We start from the raw sequence: 22,804 nt of genomic DNA, 5'->3' as shown, positions 1-22,804 counted from the left end.
ATAAGATCGACAGACCCTTAGCCATGCCAACAAAGAGAAGAAGAGAGAGAACTCAAATTACTAGCATACAGGATGAAAAAGGCAATATCACAACAGACACTTCAGAAATACAGAAGATAATCACAAATTATTTTGAATCCTTATACTCCAATAAAATAGAAGATAGTGAAGGCATCGATAAATTTTTTAAGTCATATGATCTGCCCAGATTGAGACAGGAGGATATAGACAACCAAAACAGACCAATATCAATTGAGGAAATAGAAGAAATCATCAAAAGATTACCAACTAAGAAAAGCCCAGGACCGGATGGGTATACAGCAGAGTTTTACAAAACCTTTAAAGAGGAACTAATACCAATACTTTTCAAGCTATTTCAGGAATAGAAAAAGAGGGAGAACTTCCAAATTCATTCTACGAGGCCAACATCACCCCGATTCCTAAACCAGACAAAGACACTTCAAAGATAGAAAACTACAGACCTATATCTCTAATGAACCTAGACGCAAAAATCCTCAATAAAATTCTGGCGAATCGGATACAAAATCATATCAAAAAAATTATACACCATGATCAAGTAGGATTCATCCCTGGGATGCAAGGCTGGTTCAATATACGGAAATCAATAAATGTTATTCACCACATCAACAGACTTAAAATTAAGAACCACATGATCATCTCGATAGATGCAGAAAAAGCATTCAACAAAGTACAGCATCCCTTTATGTTCAAAACTCTAGAAAAACTAGGGATAACAGGAACATACCTCAATATTGTAAAAGCAATCTATGCTAAGCCTCAGGCTAGCATCATTCTGAATGGAGAAAAATTGAAGGCATTCCCTGTAAAATCTGGAACAAGACAGGGATGCCCTCTCTCACCACTTCTGTTCAACATAGTCCTTGAAACACTGGCCAGAGCAATTAGACAGACGAAAGAAATTAAAGGCATAAAAATAGGAAAAGAAGAACTTAAATTATCACTATTTGCAGATGACATAATTCTATACCTAGCAGACCCAAAAGGGTCTACAAAGAAACTATTAGAGCTAATAAATGAATTTAGCAAAGTGGCAGGATATAAAATCAACACGCATAAATCAAAGGCATTCCTGTATATCAGCGACAAATCCTCTGAAATGGAAATGAGGAAAAACACTCCATTCACAATATCCTCCAAAAAAAAAATAAAATACTTGGGAATCAACCTAACAAAAGAGGTGAAAGATTTATACAATGAAAACCACAGAACCCTAAAGAGAGATATAGAAGAAGACCTCAGAAGATGGAAAAATATACCCTGTTCATGGATAGGCAGAACTAACATCATCAAAATGGTGATATTACCAAAAGTTCTCTATAAGTTCAATGCTATGCCAATCAAAATCCCAACAGCATTTCTTGTAGAAATAGATAAAACAATCATGAAATTCATATGGAATAATAAAAGACCCAGAATAGCAAAAACAATGCTAAGCAGGAAGTGTGAATCAGGCGGTATACCGATACCAGACTTCAAACTATACTACAGAGCAATAGTAACAAAAACAGCATGGTACTGGTACCAAAACAGGCGGGTGGACCAATGGTACAGAATAGAGGACACAGAAACCAATCCACAAAACTACAACTATCTTATATTTGATAAAGGGGCTAAAAGCATGCAATGGAGGAAGGATAGCATCTTCAACAAATGGTGCTGGGAAAATTGGAAATCCATTTGCATCAAAATGAAACTGAATCCCTTTCTCTCGCCATGCACAAAACTTAACTCAAAATGGATCAAGGAGCTTGATATTAAATCAGAGACACGACATCTGATAGAAGAAAAAGTTGGCTATGATCTACATACTGTGGGGTCGGGCTCCAAATTCCTCAATAGGCCACCCATAGCGCAAGAGTTAACAACTAGAATCAACAAATGTGACTTACTCAAACTAAAAAGTTTTTTCTCAGCAAAAGAAACAATAAGAGAGATAAACAGGGAGCCTACATCCTGGGAACAAATCTTTACTCCACACACTTCAGATAGAGCCCTAATATCCAGAGTATACAAAGAACTCAAAAAATTAGACAATAAGATAACAAATAACCCAATCAACAAATGGGCCAAGGACCTGAACAGACACTTCTCAGAGGAGGACATACAATCAATCAATAAGTACATGAAAAAATGCTCACCATCGCTAGCAGTCAGAGAAATGCAAATCAAAACCACCCTAAGTTACCATCTCACTCCAGTAAGATTGGCAGCCATTAGGAAGTCAAACAACAACAAGTGCTGGAGAGGATGTGGGGAAAAGGGTACACTTGTTCATTGTTGGTGGGACTGCAAATTGGTGCAGCCAATTTGGAAAGCAGTATGGAGATTTCTTGGAAAGCTGGGAATGGAACCACCATTTGACCCAGCTATTCCCCTTCTCGGTCTATTCCCTAAAGACCTAATAAGAGCATGCTACAGGGACACCGCTACATCGATGTTCATAGCAGCACAATTCACGATAGCAAGATTGTGGAACCAACCTAGATGCCCTTCAATAGATGAATGGATAAAAAAAATGTGGCATTTATACACAATGGAGTATTACTCTGCTTTAAAAAATGACAAAATCATAGAATTTGGAGGGAAATGGATGGCATTAGAGCAGATTATGCTAAGTGAAGCTAGCCAATCCTTAAAAAACAAATGCCAAATGACTGCTTTGATATATGGGGAGTAACCAAGGACAGGGTAGGGACGAAGAGCTTGAGAAGAAGATTAACATTAAACAGGGATGAGAGGTGGGAGGGAAAGGGAGTGAGAAGGGAAATCGCATGGAAATGGAAGGTGATCCTCAGGGTTATACAAAATTACATATAAGAGGAAAGGAGGGGTAAGAGAAAAATAATACAAGTGGAAGAAATGATTTACAGTAGAGGGGGTAGAGAGAGAAAAGGGGAGGGGAGGGGAGGGGAGGGGAAGGGGGATAGTAGAGAATAGGATAGACAGCAGAATACATCAGTCACTAGAATGGCAATATGTAAATCAATGGAAGTGTAACTGATGTGATACAGCAATCTGTATACGGGGTAAAAATGGGAGTTCATAACCCACTTGAATCAAACTGTGAAATATGATATATTAAGAACTATGTAATGTTTTGAACGACCAACAATAAAAAAAATAAAGAATTAAACCTACAGAAACAAATTTCAAATGATCAGAATGTAAGGGAAAGAAAACATGATTTTGTTACCAAATCAACTGCAAAACCAAAGGTTTGGTATTGTCAGGAATATGGGCAAAATGCAAATTAATTTCAGGGTAGATGAAAATACCTTAAATGCTTCCTACAAAACTAAAATAAAGGGGGTTACTCAATTCTTAGGATTGGGAATTCCCACCATTCCATTAGTGCCAATATGCTAAATTGTAATTTTAACATGAAATCATAAAATAAAATTCCAGGACTGGTCTTCTTAAGCTTGATTTGTCACCTGCCCCAAAGTCTATTGATGGAATTATCACTTAGGTTCTTGGAGCTTTTCTAAGAAAAGTCTGGCAATCACATAGGTACTTCCTAAGCTAGACCTAAATTGACTCTGAATCCATAGTGACCATAACAGGATTTATGTTTCATTTAGATTACTGGCAGCTATAGAAGCTCCAAGATCATCCTTTTTGAATTACCTCATTATGTTACTCAGGACTAATTTCTCTGTAGGATAGACAGTAATACTAAAGAATCCACATTACAGTAAATGATAAGCCATCAATTCATTCAGTTATTTCTTGAGAGAAGCATAGGAAAGTCTTAGGAAAAATATTGGGAATAATGTCTCTAAAATTTGTCTATATTTTAGATCACTCTGTACCAGTTTTCCTCCATACTCAGATCTGCACAGAATTAAAGAAGATGTAAAAGTCAGGAGTTTAAAAGGCAGATTCTGGTTTAGTCAGTATGAAATTCTAATATTGTCAAGTATATTTCTTTACATTTTTATTTAAAACTTGAGGTAAAACATGTACAAAGCAATTTGGGGTGTGTCCTAGAAATGACATTCAAGGGCTGGGGATGTGGCTCAAGCGGTAGTGCGCTCGCCTGGCATGCGTGCGGCCCGGGTTCGATCCTCAGCACCACATACCAACGAAGATGTTGTGTCTGCCGAGAACTAAAAAATAAATATTAAAAAATTCTCTCTCTCTCTCCTCTCTCTCTGTCTCAAAAAAAAAAAAAAAAAGAATTGACATTCAAATTTAGGATACTGGTTAAAACTGTGTATACATGTTCATGAAATCTAAGTAATTACAAGTCAAAGTAAAGAAAAAAGAATATTTTTTGTTCTAAAGAACAATGTTTATGTTTTATTATAGCTTGAAGAATTACAGCAAAAAAATTGGAGTCTGGAAATAGAGTGTAACTTGGGCAAGAAAGAGGGCTTTCTTATGACATCTACTGATAAATTTCATTTAACAAATAAAAAAAAAATTGTCCCTGGAGGTATAATGACTAGGTTACATTTTTTCCAACCCTAACAGAAAGACATTAAAAATAAAAGGCAGGCATAGTGCTGCATGCCTATAATCCCAGCTACTCAAAAGGATGAGGTGGAAAAATCTTCAGCCTACATGTTGGGAAACCAGTCTAGGCAACACAGCAATACCTCTCTCAAAAAAATATTCTCATAGGTTTGAAGACAAACACCATTATCACTTTAAAGCAAAAAATGTTTAGTAAAAATGTCTGTTTTGGTTTTTGGTACAGGGGATTATACTCCAGGAGTACTTAAATACTGAGCCACATCACCAATAATTTTTTATTTTGAGATAGGGTCTCCCTAAACTGCTGAGGCTGGCCTCGAACTTGCAATCCTCCTACCTCAGGCTCCCAAGTTTACTAGGATTGTAGGCACATGCCACCACACCTGGCTCATAAGTAGTTTTTTTTGTTTGTTTGTTTGTTTTTTTGTTTTTTTTACCTCGGGGTCAAACCCAGGGATTTGTGAATGCTAAGGCAGATGCTTTGCCACTGAGCTACATCCCAGGCTCTCAGTATGTTGCCCACACTGGTTTCATACTTCTGGTCTCAAGAAACCCTCTCTTCAGCTTCCCAAGCAACTCAGACCTACAAGCACTTGCCACTGCACCCAGCTCACATGATTTTTTCAAAAAACCCAAAGCACATGAACTAACATTGTACATAGTAAAACACTAAAAATATACATAATTAGCCAGGTGAGGTGGCACATGCCTTTAATCCCAGTAGCTAGGGAGGCTGAGGCAGGATGATCAAGAGTTCAAAAGAGTTCAAAGCCACCTCATCAACCTAGGGAGGTCCCAACCAACTCAGTGAGACCCTGCCTCTAAATAAAATATAAAAAGAGCTGGGGTTGTGGCTCAGTGGTTAAGCGCCCCTGGGTTCAATCCCCAGTAGCAAAAAAAAAAAAAAAAAAAAAAAAGCATAATTAAATTGAAAGTTGAAATCTGAAAATATTAACTTACTTAACTTAGACCTGACCTTTCTCAACTGATGTCTGAATGTAAATATAGGAAACAATATTCTTAGCTGTTCTAATCACAAAGGTAAGTTCTAAGTTTTAATGAGTGTATTTAAAAGAAAGCTAATTACATTCCAAAAGAAATTTTTACTGGAAGCTAAAAATTTCTCACTGGTCTTAGATTAATATATACATAAGTAACTTCACAGGTGAACTTTCTTTTAAAATTAATCCACATATGCTTTCTTCTTGAACTGCGCACTATCAATTCTGAAATGGATTATGGTGTAGAATCAACTCTCCTTTAGTAGTTAAGAAAGGCCCTGATATTTGGGGCTGGGGTTGTGGCTCAGCAGAAGAGCACTCGCCTAGCATGTGCAAGGCCCTGGGCTCAATCCTCAGCACCACATAAAAATAAAATAAAGATATTGTGTCCAACTACAACTAAAAAATATATTAAAAAATAAAAGAAAGAAAGGGCTTGGTATTGAATGCTGAGAAAACTGGATCTACACTGTTTTATTAAAAACTATTCAAGGTCCCATATTTTCTCAAATATTAAATACAGGCAAGATCTTTCATATTACTCATCATACAACTGCTCACCCAAAAGTTGAATCCCTAAGTCACTTTATTAAAAACTCTCTCTCAAAAAAAAATTTAAAAAAAGAGTGATTCTGCTTTTGCAAAGCGATTTCTATAAAAACAATACTGAAATCATTTTATAACTTGTAGCACTGTATTAGTGGTGGCTTTTTAAGTGAACAGACGGTATATTTTTATTTTTATTTATTTTTATTCTTTTAAAAATGCCAGGCGAGCACGCTACCGCTTGAGCCACATCCCCAGCCCCGGTATATTTTTAAATCATTAATATTCTCCTCTAAAAGCATTTTAGTTCTTAATGAAAATGATTACACTTTACATTTCTTACAAAATTTCCTTTTTTAAATACCTTTATTTTATTTTTATGTGGTGCTGAGGATCAAACCCAGGGCCACAACCCCAGCCCACAAAATTACCTTTTTTTGTGTGTATGTGTGTGGTAGGCCTGAACCCAGGGACTCATGCATGCTAGGCAAGTGCTCTACCACTAACCAATATTACTAGCCTTTTTTCAATTTTGAGACAAGATCTCACCTAGTTGCCCTCTGCCTCTTCAGTGGCTCAATTTACAGGCATGCACTACCACAACCAGCCTTTCATAATTATTTTAATAGAAATATGAATATATCCACAGGATCTTCCTGAAAAATAGAATAATTCTACTCCACCTACTACACAGGGTGACAGAACATAGGAAGAATGTACTTTGCAAAACTATTACACAAAGAAGTGACCACAACTAACCAAGTTTCCTATCTGACTTACCAAAGGCAATTTTGGAACTCTGAAAAAGCAGTATTAAGGAAAGAAGAAATCTGTAATGGGCAGGGGATTGAGTGAAAGGGCTATATATAGAATTCAAGGCAGAGGTTTATTTATTGTTCCATCTCCCTGAATATCAGGTAGCAGTAACTAGGCAGAGAATGACTATTTCCTCCCTCAACTTTATCTTCTTTGTAAGGAAAACTGAATTCAAAGGAAATCCAAAATAGCAACCAATTGCAAAAAATGTAAGGAATTTGCTTTACAAATCATCCTGTCATCCACATGACCAGGTACTTCTTTTGAAAAGAATTCCTGAAATAAATGCATTACAAATTTCAAAGCCTATTTATTAATTGCCCATTCTAAAGCTTCAGTCCCTTGTTTGGTGTGAAATTTGCATTCCCAAACACTGTGTTTACTCTTGTAACCAACATAACCCCAAATAATGATGTGAAGGTCAACAGTTTTTCACAAGAATTTTATATCCAAATACAGACAAAACAAAAGAGATAAACACAGCAAAGCAGTACAATATTTATTTACCATATCCAGCAGCAAAGTTTTTGAACCAAGACACTCTCTTTTTACAAAGCAATCTCCTTTCCCCACCCTTTACTATTTATTGTTTACAAATACAAAGTACATAGAACATCTGTTTTATGTGACAGGGTGAAAAACATACATACAGATATATCCCAATCTGTAAAGTACTTTATTCAGTTAAGAAAGCTTAACTGAATACCACCAAACCTGTTAAACAAGATTCCTATATTCTGATAATCAAACTGCCAATCTTTCTGTAAAAAAATCCTAAGAAAATGACTTTGATCCTCCATCAATTTCAACAACAAAAAAAGAGTACAACTTTGGAACTTCTTAATATCTTAATATTAATTTCTTAATTTCTTAATATCTCTGAGTATGACACTGTGACAAAGAGGAGTTACTTTTTAACCCTGAGTGCCACTGCACTGCACTGCCTCCTGCACAAGGAGGGTAAAAAGGAAAGAAAAAAATAACAATATAGGGAAGAAAACATGAAAGGGGCAACAATAGCAAGGAAAGAAAGGAGAAAAAGCAAACAGTTGACAAAATGTGTTTGGGAGCTGCTGGAGAGAACCACTGGCATAAGGTTCACAGTTGCTACAACTCCTGCAAAATGTCAACGCAGTATCCTTCTTATAACTATCTTCATTTTTTCCAAGTTCACCCAGAAATTATCCATATATCAACACAGAGAGAAACTGGCCACATTTGGCTATACTGAGGGAGATGCTGCCAGCTGACTGAAGTGTTCACAAGGTATGCCATACTCCACTTATGCAGAGTATCCTGTCCATCTTCAAAGTTACACTCTACCAATGTCTCAATTTTCTCTCATTATTTAAGCTGCCCCAGGGGCAGAAGTGCACTGTTGAAGAGTTCTCCTTAGGTTCAGTTCAGGAAAAAAACGAATAAGCTGTTCTGTGGCTGTAAATGACTATGATACAAACCAATTCCTAGACAAACTACTTCTATAACCTTACAAGTACAAACAGTATCCTTGCAGGAACCAATACATTTACATGGATAATTTATCCTTTCTCCTCAGCTTAATCTCCTTCATTTCTATCCTCCTAAAGGCTATTTCTTATAATTCTGAAACCAGACACACCTCATGATGTTTCCATCTTTGCATATAATAATCCCTCTATCTTAATGCCTGGCTTCTGCTTCTCCACTGGACGAACTAACTCTTTACTAACCATCCCCCAAAACTCAGCTCAAGCATTATTAAGAAAGAAAAGTTTCCCTGACTCCTCTATCTGACCCTTTCTTTTGTTCATACTCCACCACAGGTTTTCCTCTAAATAAAGCAGTTTCCACTATCTCGTATTATTTGCTTCTCTTAAGAGAATATACTGTCTTACTAACTCTCAGTATTCCCAGACCTTCCATATATAGGTAGGTGCTGAAAAAGGAGTCTGACAAATGAAAAGATGACTGTTTCCAACATAACTGCAAAATAACATCCATCAAAAATCAAATATGCATACCTATGCACACAAGCTCTTCAATCTCCATTCTCCTTTATTATTCTTATTGTTTAACACAAGCATTTCTTAGCTTCTACTTCAGAAAAGAGACTTAGTCCATTATTAGACTTGTAATATAGCCTTAAAATGTAAACATGAGGAACATGATCATATGGCATGAAATGAACAATCACATGCTATTAAATATGTTTATAAATGTATATAATTATCCATATCCAATATCATCCCACAGTTATAAGAAATCTAAGGATGTAGAGAAAAATAGCACAATGACTTATAAAAGAAAATCTGTATTAAGATTAAATATTTTCAAAGTACTTCCAGGTATCACCTCATTTGAGAGTAGAAAAACGAAGGCATAAGAAGTGACTTGTTACTACTGAGACCAAGGCCTTAGGTACTCAAACACCACATGATTTGCACCATTCCATCTTCTTTCCATTAAGCCAATATCCTCAAGATGTCAGTAAAGAAATTTTCAGTATATATCTGAAACAAAATGAGTGCAGCAAACAAAAAACACAGACCAAAGTAAAAAAAACAGGAATTATGATTCAAATGGTAAAGTCTAAAAATGAATGAAATACAAATAAGCAATAAGTAAAACAGAAGTCAGAGAACAGGGTTCCTGACTAAAGACATCAAGTTATGAGGAGTGGGAGTATACCAATAAACACAAAGTTCAAGGAAGAAAAAAGTTAGCATTTATCAAAGAGGTAAAACTTGTCTAGGGCCTTGAAAAACACATAGAGGCAGCCTAGCACAGTGCTTAAGGGACACTCTGGAAGAAGTGTACATTAAAGCTCAGTTACAACACTCGAGACAGTTGCTCAATGACTGCAAAATAAGGATGAATTTCTATCTCAAGAATGTTTAGAACATATAGGTGCTACTAAAGTAGATTTTTTCTTCTACTTCCTTCCCAGGTAGGAAGATGATGATTGGACACAAGGCTATCAAGGTGGTTCCAGGACATTTCAGAATACATGGGAGTTGTTATAAGCCATTACAGAAATGTCAACACAGGCAATTCCATGCTAAGAATATAAAATAGACTAACATATTAACTATATTCTTACCCAATACAGAAAGGAATGGGTTGCACACTTATTAGCAAGAACTTACTTAATGCAATTAAAACATATTTTTTTAAAAAAGGAATTGAAAACTTCAAACTCTGTTTAATGAGCTGGGATGTTTTTATTTCATCATCCACATCACTACTGCCTAAATAATTAAAATACAAAGGAACCACAACATGATTGTTATGTAACACATAACTACATTATAAATCAAACTAGTGAACCATCACAGATAAAAGTGGGAGTTAAAAGGAGGTCTATTTATAGCCCTTAAAACTGAACACTATAATGCAGCCATTCTTCTGGGTAATGAAAGAAAAAAGATAGCTTATGGGGAAAAAATAGCATGTGGAAATTAGTCTCATAAAAAGACTAGTAAGAGACCTATTACATAGCAACACCTGAAGCCTTTAAGGTCAAAGTAGAATTTTTAAAATTATCACTAAATACAAAACAGTTCCTTTCACTTTTACCAAGGAATATACTCAAAGAATATTAGAAAACAAGACCACTTGAGAGATAGTCAAAGTTCCAAAAGAAACTTAAAAACTCTGAACTCTTCATAAGTCATCTGAAAATCTATCCAATAAGCCACTTGAAAGTTACCTCAGTGAAAACAGTAAAACCCTCGAGACCTAGAGAAAACCAGAGAACTGTAATATACAATATATCAAGAATCCATGGCAATGCACTTCAAATTTTTCAAATAAATTTGACCATAAGTAATACATTTGTGTGAATATGTAGAAATGAGAAAACACTGCCTGCCATTAAAAAAGAAGGCATTAAAAATTGATGAAAATAACCAAAAAACACTTTGAGACTGAACTGGTTATATATGTTTGTTTTTGTTTTGTTTTTTTAAAAAAAGCATTATGGAAAATTAGAAAATCTCTTACAATAAAGCCTAAGACATCGTATTTAGGTATACAAATACAAAGCCACATCAAAATCTGGCTACTGTACACTGGTAGAATTAAAAAATATAATCTACATCAAAGAGATTAAGAAGAGATCAGACATCCTTTTAAAGAGAAGTATAGTATAAAGGTGAAGAAAAGATCAATACAAAGAATAAAATAAGTAATATGCTAACATTATAAGGACATGACTGGACTATGACCACACCTGGATATATCTCACAGGAAGCAAACATAATTTCCAGTAATAAGATATCTCAATGTTATCAAGCATTACTATTAAAAAGCTTTCATTACAATACAGTAAAGCAAATAAAAAGACAAAGTACAAAAACATTATCTCAGTAATAAGAAAAAAAGATTTAATAAAACAATGTTATCATCATCTATCCAGGAAGGGACATATTTTAATGGTTTACATAGTTTGCTGTAACTGGAAAAAAATAACTGCAAGATTTGCATTCAGTATAGTAATCGTCATCAGTTTACTGATAACTTCCATCTGTATATTTTCTTAACTAAAAAAGAACTGGTTGGTTTGTGTATGTACTAAACACCATATAGAATAGATTTGGCCAAATAAATGACATGCATATGTGACAACCCATTATTGGACTAGCTACTAACATTAAGTACATAATAGTAAATTTCAAAAGATAATGGAACACAAAACAGTGCAAAAACTGGGGCAAAATATGCCTTGCATTTAAAAAAAAAAGTTTTCAGTTATTGCAATCTTCTAAAAATATCTAATCTATAATTTCAAACCTTCATCAGAATCCCAATTAATTATATCTTCAATAATAATAAACTTGTCATTTAACCCTATAATCGTCCATATCAGTACCCAACTTTACATTTAGAAGGGATTCTGAAGTTTGTCTTTTTCAACCTCACTGTTTACAATACCTGAGAGGTTATCCTGGATGTGTCAGGCCCTTTAAAGACATTATCAATCAGGTCACTTAGGTACACTTCAGTAAATTATTAGTGTTGTCCAATATAAATTATTAATGTAGTCCTAATATAGAGTACTCTACAGTATCCAAGTAGCCTGAAAGAGTTTATGCTTCCCTCAAAAAGACATTTTGAGGGCTAATAAATGAATTATACTGATAAAGAAGCTGCCACTCCATTAAAAAAAAAATTAAATATAATGTAATTACACTGATAAGGAAGCTGTCATACATCTAAAATATATATATGTATGTATGTATATATGTTGTGTATGTGTAAAGTGTTGGCAAATTTACTGCTTTTTTAAAAATATCCTTGCTTCTTCTAACCAAGTGGAACATTCACTTATCAAATATAAGCTGTGTTACCATGGCTAACAAGGTTAGATAGGAGACAAATGACTCAAATCAGAAAATCCAGAACACAAAGAGAGAAAACAAAGCTGCCTTAATGCCTAGAAAACTGGGCAAATCACTAAAAACTAAAAAAACCTCCTGTGACGTTAATTAAATAAGGTGGAGGGAAGTATACTCCACAACCTTCTGAAATTAATCAACAGTGCTAAGAGAAAACAACCATTCAGAAGGAGAGTACATTTAGATAGTGCAATTTTATAGATAATAAACCAAAAAATTAAATCACCATACAAAATTCACATAAATATCACCAGCAATATATGTGAGACTTCAAAATTTAACTTTTAAACATAAATGTGAAATTTAAAAAGGCACTTCATATAACAATTAATGGAAATAGTATTTCTCTATACATAGTAACTATAAGAAATCATATTGTCTCCATATACATTTTATGTCTAGTCAAGAATAACATTTCGAAGAAAAAGGATCATTAGACACATCCATTTTGAGAATACCAAATCATTAAACTTGCAACTATTTCAAGGCCTCCTAAAAAAAAAAAACTAGAGGCATTTCAAATCAGATGTTAGGGTAATAGAGAATTCTGTCCCAGGCTCTGCACATTGCAGGCACAATATGAATATTATCTAATTATGAACTCTATATTCTATTGGGGTTGTCTTCCTGACAAAGTACCCACTTTTAGTTTTATAACACCATCATCATTCAAGTATGCCAGATTTTTTAAAAAGAATTTTTTAAAAAAGATAAATGGGCTAAGGACACTGGGATATTGTTTCTTCTACAGTCAAGAAACAAATCTAGAACTAAAAGCTATGCCCATCCTCCTGCATTCTGTCCTCATCCCCATTCAACTGTCAGATACCTTCATTAAGTTTCCTATTTAGTCACCCATTTGATGATTCCCAATACCTTTTCACTTTCAAAGTATTCAATTCTCTGGAAACACTTGAGCTTATCAATTGAAGTGGTTAAGTAATGTTATTTTCACTTTATTATTGAGCAACATAAATATCACAAAAGGAACATAATAGCAATGTTGTCTATGTGTTTTAAAAATATTTAAGAAAGGAAGAGCTGTACAACAACGTGAATATATTTAACTTAAAAAATGGTTAAGGTGCTAGGTTATATATATTTGTGTGTGTACATATACATATTTTTCTCCTTAATCACTATTTAAAAGGGGAAGAAAAAGTAGAAGCATGTAAAATTGAAAAGCCAAAGCAGTTTCAGAGAATCGCATCTGCAAGTATCATTTATTTTGGTTTAGTTTTTGGAAAGTATGGGTATCTCAAAAATCATCAAGTTTGTGACATACCATCTAATTCAGGGAAAAAGGGAAAAGTAGGAACAGAACAGTGTGAAGTAGACTTAAACAGTCAGGAACATTTTGTGCAGCCACATAAAATCTTTCTAAGGTCTCTCTCTCCAATGACATCCCAGTGGCTAGTTCTTTCACCAAAGAAAACTACAATGTCAGTGTCAAGGACACAAGACTTCTTCACTGGTACAACACGCTCTATATAGCTACAAAAATCTGTATCTGATTTCTTGGCCCTTGTTTCTTTTCAGTAATCAATGTTCTTCTAGAGTTCATTTGACAGAGTTTCAAACTGAGCATTAGCATGGATTTAAAGAAGTGGATGTAAACTCTGAAAAATACAGAAAAGGTAAATATTGATTCTAGATACAACTTGGCTAAATTTGCTAAATCTGTATTAAGACTAGTTTAGGTTTAATCTACAAAAGGGACAAACAGGACCAATACAGTATCCTAAAATTATCTGACAAATTAATTTCTTCCTAGTAGGGAAATTTATGCCTTTAACCTCTATGGCACAAACACTAAGAGGAAGAAAGGCAGATAAAACAGGAGTGCTAAATATGATTATGATGGGGAAGAAGAATGAACTTCCAATAATAAACTATTAAAAAGTGGGACATCACAAAATGCCAATTACTACTGTGCAGGATCTATGGCATGAAGAAACAGAAACCACATAAACTCGTAAAATAGTGCTATATTCCATTAACAGTATCCAAAACACCTTGATCAAGCAGATAAAAAACACATATGTTTAACAAACCAAGAAATTACAGATTGTACCCCCAACCCCTGGAATTTTTTTTTTTTTTTTTTTTTTTTTGGCTTCCAAGCAAATTAACACTAGGTGGTAATGTATTCAGACCCCTCAAACTTATATTTTCTCCATTCCCAAAGTCACTCTGTGAAGACAAAGATCTAAAGGCTGGTATACGATACAGCCATTGCCTTGAGATTGAAGAGAAGATACTGTGGAACATATAATTGAGGTATCTGCTGTCAGTTCCAGTAGAGTGGAAAACTATTATTGGGAGCAAAAACACAAGTCATCTCTTATAGTGAGTCTAGACTAGGTGATCAATAAATCAAGACACATCTCTGTCTCAATTTCAGTCTTTCAAGAAATCATTAGCAGATATTATCATTTAAATATCCAAAAACAGAGCTATGCAGCTTGTTCTCTTCAAGATAGTGACACTTTAAACCTTGAGGATTTCTCAACAAAATCTAGATTGATGGTATCTCTCTTCATTTTGATAGGGGACCAGATTGTCAGGCATGTTTAGAATTTTTACTCTTAAGAGAGTTCAGACTTGCATGCCTCGATTATGAAAATAATAAATATCCTTTATTTCCAGGGCACTGATGTGCATGTCTTTACTGCATTTAATGTGTGACACATTATCAAATTCAAAGGAATTAACTTTTTAGAAGACAGGTTTAAGAAGTTCATCCTTAGTGAAAGGCCCAGATTACAGTAAGACCTCTATGACTGAGTCTCACAGCTTGTTGACATAAGAGCTTGATAGGTAAAAGACTACTAGGATTGATGACAACAAAGAACTGTCTCACATGTAGCTTTATGAATGGTGATGGTATTATGGCCATCAGTGTCGATGAAAGTTACTGTGAAAATTTCTAGTGATATTACAAGTAGGAAAGTCTCTTCCCAGCTGGTATCCATAATGTACCTGTGACATCTAGCCATTCCAACTGGAAGCAAACAGGATTCAGCAAAATTTTATTTGAATTCCAGTTGGCACATAGCTTGGTGGCCAGTTCTGAAGTCTCATAGAGCTTGATAGGAGTATAAACTCTTGGTGAGGTGATAATCTTGACCCAGAGACTGTAACAAATTTGACATTTCATGAAGATCTACCAAGCTGAAGCCTGAACAAGGAAGCACAGATGACCTAAAAATGAAGGATTTACCTCTGGTCTTAGTAAACAGAGATATAACAGTAAGTAGATTGTTTCCATATCCAAAATCTGCTAGTTCTCACCAACAAGATTTTCCTGAGGAACAAATCTATATATTTTCTTTTAATCACAAGAGGATTCAGATTCCTGAGTGCCCTCCTCTCGACATATTTTGGACCAGAAATAATGGATAAACCTTGTCCAACCCTCTTTACAGGAAAGTCTCCACTGCTAACTTGGCCAATAATCAGTCTTTATCATAAACTCATTCCAAAAGTCAAAAATTCAAACATTAGCTGTCATCATTCCAGACACGAATTCAGTTTTGCAATGACCTCCTACCTGTAGATCCCGTTTTGAGCTGGGGGGTGGGGCAAGTAAGATAGTTAGAATCTTGGATGAGTATTCTGATGAACATGAACAGGTTATTAATTCTTGTACCCATGGCGTTCTGGAGATTCTCCCTTTTTTCTGTATCTATAGGGGTGGTTTCGAGGTTTGTACCAATCTCCTTTGGAGTATCCTCTATTGTGATAATGTGCTTTCTGATCATGACTATAAAAGTATCGATGCTGGTTGTAGTATTTACTGTGATCCCTATAGTCATTTTCTTTAATACTGTTTTCTTCTGCAACAACAGCATTCACATCTTGTCCAAAAAGGGAAGTACCATCAAAGGGTAAGTGTGAGATCTTTTCCTGGGTTTTCTTAGTGAGAGATGTAAGTCGGAGCCAGGCTTGCCTCCTGTAATCAATTGCCATGGCCATGACTCTAACTACAGAATCCATTATGTCCCTAGTAGTACAAAGTTGCCAAAGACCTGCGTCCATACCATCAGATATTATACACCTTGCTTTTCCACGATCAAACTCGGGATCATGAACCAGATCCTCCATGTCTTCCCAGAGTTTTCGTTGATACTGAGTCATATAGGCCATGTAGCTAGCAGCTCGAGCTGCAATGGAGGCAGCATGGTAGAACCTACAACCCATGATCTCCATTTCTTTTGAGGTAGAATCTAGAGGAGATGTTGTATTTCCTCTTTTGCTGTGCTCCAGTGCTTCTACAATGGGGCCCTCAGCTGGTGGATTTGGTTGGAAAGGAGAGGTATCCTTGGCCACAGGATATACCCTGTGTCCCATGAAGGAAGAAGGATGGCAATCAGCAGGGTCCTTAAAAACTTCAGTGGTGGCAATTCTCAAAAGAGGATGCAAGGGAGGAACCAGGCGTTTTTTAGAGGTCACACAATCAGGTTTCCCTTCACAGGATTCTGCTTCAGATTGTAAGGTTACCCTCTTTATAACACCTCTTTGTTCCATTCTCTTCAAAAGACCTGTAAAACTGGATTGGGTGGGGTCAGTTGGCTGCCCTTTGTCATCTGCTGATGGGGATTTGCAATCAGTTTCTTCTTCAACTGTGGATAAATTTTCTTCCTTAGAAGTGGAGATGTCCCAAGGAACTGAGGAATTCTCACTTGGCCTAGAATGATGAAATCTAAAACAGCTCCGGGACTGCAGATCACGTATCACTCTGGACATCTCAGCCACTTGTGTCTGGAGATACAGGATGGCATCCTGTCCATGTTGTGAAGCTGAAGAAGATTCTAAAGGTAAATCTTCTTTGTCCTCAGAAGAGGCCAAAGACTCTTGGGGGACCAGAGGTGGAGATGAAGGCAGAGTCTGATAATTTTGTGATGATTTAAGTGCCTCTGTCTCAGAGATCTTAATATCTGAATGATTTTGATCATTTTTCTGTTTCTCCAATGGGTTCTCAACAGCAGAAGGTTGAGAAACTGTCCTTTGTGGACTGTTGGCACAACTCCCAGAGGAGGAGCTGCTGTCTCCAATGGGAAGAAGAACATTGCAGCTAGAGCACATTTCTGGGCGATGATTCTCAGAGGATGGCACCTTAGATTCAGGCATTCTCTGGGTTATCCACATGAACAAAAAACCAAGGAAGAAAAAAAATATGCTTTTAATATGTTAACTTTCAAGTGCAGAGATGCATGTCCAGTAAGTAGAATCAATTTTTAAATTATTATAAATAAAAAAGAAAGACATATCCACTACAGGTCAGTAAAGAGGTAACAGAAGTCAAATCCACAAGCTTCACTACCCCAACCCCAATATGAACTTTGGGCATTAATATGGAGCTCTGGCTATTAAAAAGCAGAAGGTAAACATATGCTAAATTCAAAGTGGTGCTACCCTGGCTTGCTGCTTGGTCCTGTGCTGATAGAATGATGAGACCAGGTAACAACAATTAATAAAAGAAAAACCCCACTGAACATATATAAGTCAGTAAGTGTGAGCTAATGATGGCAGAGAAAACTTGAGGAAAGTCTCACCGAGAAGAAAAAAATTGTTCTAAAACTCCCTTTTTAGTCATTTTTAAGCCCCTTATTTTTGGTCATTCACTTTCCATGAATTTTCAAAACTTTCCAGTTGTATATTCCTACTTCATGGTTTCTAGTTTGAAGGAGCTTACATAGTTATTACCTTATTTCTTCCTCACAACAACCCTGTGAGGTAGGTACTATTTTCATCTAATTATAAAACAAACACAACTGAGGCTAAAAGGTTTCTTAATTGATACAAACTCACAGAATTAGTAAGGAGTAAAGCTGGCTCTCAAACTCAGGTATTTTGACTCCAGATATTTTGATTCCAAGTCCAAGTCTCAACCCCCTTTATCACAGAGCAAGAAGCTTTCTGGCCACTATGAGCAAGTGTCAGGAGTTCTCTAATCCATCAAGAAAACAGCCCATTAATAAAATTTGGGGCTAAGGCAAAGTCAAATCAAAGGCAAGACTATGACAAAGGAATTCAATTAATTTAATTTTCAGAGTAAGAAAGTACTGATTTAATGACCAAACCCACAACTAGCAAGTCACAGTTAGGATGAATAATTTCAAATACATGGGGGAAAGAGGAGGTTAAAAGGGATGTAGACTAAAGTTATACACGAGCTATAAACCCCTTCCCACATTATTTCCTAAAGGATCTTTGGATATCCTTTCTTATGAGATAAAACAAGTTTTCTGTGGCCACAGTTTTGGAAGAAAGGGATCCAGTTCTACAGGGCACCAGAGGAAAGCATAGAAAAGAAAAAAGGCAAGAGGAGCCACAAAACCACAGCTGTTGTTATATTTTCCTCTTATTATATATCATTTCCAGGGCTTAGAACTTCCTAGAACCATTTTAACTTTTCACATCCTCAGTGAGATAACGGAACAAAATTGGAGTAGGAGATGTTCTTAACAAAAGACTTCTAGACTACCTATTATGGGCCATTTTAACAGAAATGGGCCATTCTCTAAGGCACAATAGTTCCTAAACACAGCCATCACTGATTTTAAAAAATGCAAATCAAATGTAATATACTTACATCACTATGAGAGGTACTAGGTTCTTCATCATCACTGCTGACCAGATCAATGTATTCAAGAACAGGTCTTAATGGTCCTTCCTATAAAAGAATTGAGTAAATTTACCAGTCATGAACAATTACTTAAACCAAAATAGCATTTAAATCAATGACTTTTTTATTATTGTTTTTACTTTTTCAGTTGGGATTGGCTCTGAAGAGGAAGCCTTGTGGGTAGCAGAAATAACTAGAACAAAAGAAACAGGAAAATATTCAGTGTGTGTAAGTAAAAAATGATGATAGGACTTAAAAAAAGAGCCTAAACCCCTACAGAGTATTAAGGCCATAAAAATTGCTTGTAAAAAGGAAAATAAATACAAGAATAGTGCAAAAAAGACACAAACACTGCAATCCAATATTTCTTAGTTGGGATGGGTATCAACAGTCCGTTAAGATATCCAAGCTCAAGGAATGGTGATATAGCTCAGTGGTAAAGCACCTGCCTTACATTTGCAAGGCCCTGTCAATCCTCAGCACCACACAAGAAAAAAAAAAAAAAAAAGACAGTCGAAATATGGAGATATCTTTGACCAACAGCTTAGCTTCATCTCCCAATCCAACAGATTTAAACATCAAACCCAGATTCTTTCCATTCATGCTGACATTTTCATAGACCAGGCTTTGAATGTCAAGCTTAAAAACCTATGTTCTATTCTATAGGGAAAAGAGCAAAATACTTACGAGCTGTGCTTCAGGAAGATTAATCTCATAGAATAGTAGGAATCACAGGGAAAGCCAAATAGATAAAAGAGAGCTACAGGTACATAATAATGCAGAACAGTGGTAATGGTAAGAAGTGATGGAATAGATATATAAGAGACTATGAGTAACACAAGGGCGGGGGGGGGGGGGGGAGGACTGGCTATTAAATACAAAATAAAACCAAAGAGTCAAAGAGGTTTTAAGCTCCAGTGGCCAGAATACTAATGCCATTAATATAAATCCACAATGCATAAACAGAAAGCTGATTTTTTTTTTAGACATATTGACTGAAATAACAGTGGTACACAGAGGTATCTGGCAGACAGCTGCAAATGCAGGCTTATAACCTGGGATATGAACATACCTGCAAATAAGATATTTGGAAGCTGCTCCCCTAAAAGACTACTAAACTCTAGAACTAAATTGAAACTGTGATATTGCTTCAATGAATAATAATCAATGCTAAACATGGCCAGAAACATTAAGTTCCAAGAAGATATCACTAAATTTGGCAACAGTACATTTTTAAATGTCTTTCTGATAGCAATGCTAAATAAAATAATGAGCACAGAAACCAGAGAGAATGTAGAAAAAGTAAGAAGAGAATGAGGTAGAAAGGATCATTAGTAAAGATTATTCTTTCAAGAAATTTAGGAAAAAGGAACAAAAAAAAAAAAAAAGAAACATGGGACAAAAATATGGCTGAGAGAAAAAGATTTCTTAAAATGGAGACAGGTGCTGACTAGATATCTAGTTAATTATTCTTTTTTTTCCCCCCCTAAAAGCAGCAAGATGGCTTTTTTTCTTCCTAGGCTATGAGTTCTGCCCAACTGGAAAACTGCTAACCTTTTGGGGAGTGATCCAGACACTAAGAGAAAATCAATGGGCAAAACTTCTAGGCAGGGAACTGCAATTAAGAATGAGAATTTTTGCTCAAAGTTGTAAAGATGAATAAGAGAAAGAGAAGTAAAAGAAAAAGGAAAGGAAAGGAAAGGCAAGGAGAACAGAAGAAAAGAACAGGAGAACAGATATTCTCAAATATATGGTCAATAAAGCTACATTACCTGTCTTAAGACTAAAACCTACTGGCGTGAACATACTTTATACATAGAGTTACGAAAAATTGTGCTATGAATGGATAATTATGATTGTAATGCATTCCATTATTGTCATGTATGTAAGAAATAAAAATTTTTTAAAAAGTCTAAAACCTAACCCTGATATTAAGTCAAAATCATATTTTCAACTCAAGAAAGAAGCAGGAGATAAAATGTAACACTTTTCCCATTCACATCATTTCCTCTCCTCAAGAAATGTGATTTAGGACCTTTCATTAGAGTAAATAGTAAAGAAGAAAGTCCCCAAGTAACCAGAAATACAGAGGCAAGGGCAGAATTTCCATGAACAGAAAGTAGGTAAAGAAAAAAGGGAGACAAAAGGTAATAAGACATAAGGCAAAGTCAAAGAGGCAAGAAAAAAATGTAATAAGGGAAAAAAATGGTCACAAATCAGACTAAAAAGTAGCTACAAAGGGCTCGGGGTGTAACTCATGTAAGAGTGTTTGCCTAGCACATGCAAGGCCATGAGTTCAATCCTCAATATCACAAAACAACATCAACAACAAAACATACTTTTAAAAATGCAGAAATAGAAGAAAGACCAAGAGTAGGGATAGTGAGACCACTATCAGAAATTTACTAGAATGAACCATTTTCAAACTATAAAAGACAATTCCATACAATTCATAGTAATTAAGACAGAAAAATAAAAGAATCGAGATTTTAAAAAATCAAAATTGTGAATTAGAATATCCATTCACTCAACAAATAATTACTGATTTACAAATGTAGAATGAGAAAGGAAACACAAACAATGCATAGGCTAAATGAAAAAGGAAAGACAAGTTTATACATAGATACATCATCCTCTAGCTAATTTTCACTATAAATTCACAAAACTTCCACCATAAACTTATCAAATATTCAGTCCTCCATTTATTTTACTACTATATAACACTTACTAAGCCCTGTTTCAAGCACTGTAATAAACTTCATGCACATTATCTCATCCCAATCCTCTAAACCGTTTTAAAAGTGAGATTCTGAATTATCCCATTTAAAAGAGGATAAAACTTATTGAGGTACACATGATTATCTAAACGCATAATTGGTTCTGTATTCACTATAATTCTGAGACATTTGAAAGTATAATCCTATTTTTAAACCAATGATTATTACCTGTTTCCAAGACAACATATTTTCTTTTCCTTCAATAAGAAAAAAAGGACTACCTGCTATTGCCCCCATTTCTGAATATTATAACACTGACCAAACATAAACTACTAATAATACCCAAAAAGTAATACCTATAATGCAAATACCAAGGAAAAAATCTCTATATTTATGATTTTATCCTTAGCAACTACAAATGCATGTGGTCCTCCAGCTATTTTTTATTTGAATTTATGCTATTAACTAATAAATCATCCTCATACCCTCTGATACCAATAAGGATTCAACTTCTAATGCCATACAAGTTAGCAGCAGAGGCACATGCACAAGCATGACAAAACATTTGAGGAACACAGTTTAACTAACATTGTAATTTTTAAAAATATACTTTTAACAAAAAAAAAAAAAAAAAAAAAAGTTTTCATTCCTGTAATTAGAAAACTTGATTCTCAGAGTGCAAACACCAATTTTCTACTTGGAAAGAGAGATTAATACATTAAAATATGGCCTACAGAAAAAAAATAGTTTAATTCAAACAAAGAATTCTCTAAAACAAGGACTATGATTTAAGTGTAAAAGTAAAAACCTAACCTAAAACCCTAAATAATGTATTGTTGTTTATTCCATATAGGAAAGTAGGGGCTTATTTTACTTCCGCAGTCTACTTTATAATTTAAATTTGGTCCAGTACTCAAGTTCTGTATCATTGGCCCCACTTTAAAAACAAAAATATCTCATCCTCCAAGCACACATAATCCTGTTTACCCATTTTCATGTCCTTCTCCTTCTATTCCAAATTGCCCTTTTAAATGTATACAAATAACCATTAAATATACAATAAACTACCACCTATGCTACAGTGACAAACTGTAAAATCTTCTAAAAATCATTTTTAAAGCACTAAGTACTCTTTATAAAAGATCTTTCTACTATCACTTTGAGTTATCTACTTAATTCTCTTCTCCTATCTCAGCA

General features: G+C 35.1%; 1 protein-coding gene across 14 annotated transcripts in view; it reads right to left on the bottom strand.

Moving 5' to 3' along the window:
• ZNF451 (zinc finger protein 451) overlaps positions 1-22,804 on the bottom strand; it is a 143,213-nt gene that overhangs the window by 77,067 nt on the left and 43,342 nt on the right. For 13 of the 14 annotated variants that reach the window (XR_014022340.1, XR_014022341.1, XR_014022342.1 and 10 more), the window contains one exon: positions 18,858-18,938. Coding sequence is in view for 10 of the 14 variants with exons in the window: in XM_081296589.1 (XP_081152715.1) it covers positions 18,858-18,938 (81 nt within the window). In the remaining 4 variants the exon portion in view is untranslated. Of the gene's footprint in view, positions 1-7,339; positions 17,396-18,857; positions 18,939-22,804 lie in introns of those variants that run through there. The other variant, XM_081296586.1, reaches the window with a different exon arrangement.

Source organism: Spermophilus citellus (assembly GCF_964194105.1).
Source record: "Spermophilus citellus genome assembly, chromosome: 5".
Lineage (NCBI taxonomy): Eukaryota > Metazoa > Chordata > Mammalia > Rodentia > Sciuridae > Spermophilus > Spermophilus citellus.
The sequence above is the reverse complement of the archived record's forward strand: the minus strand, read 5'-3'. Positions and strand labels throughout refer to the sequence as shown.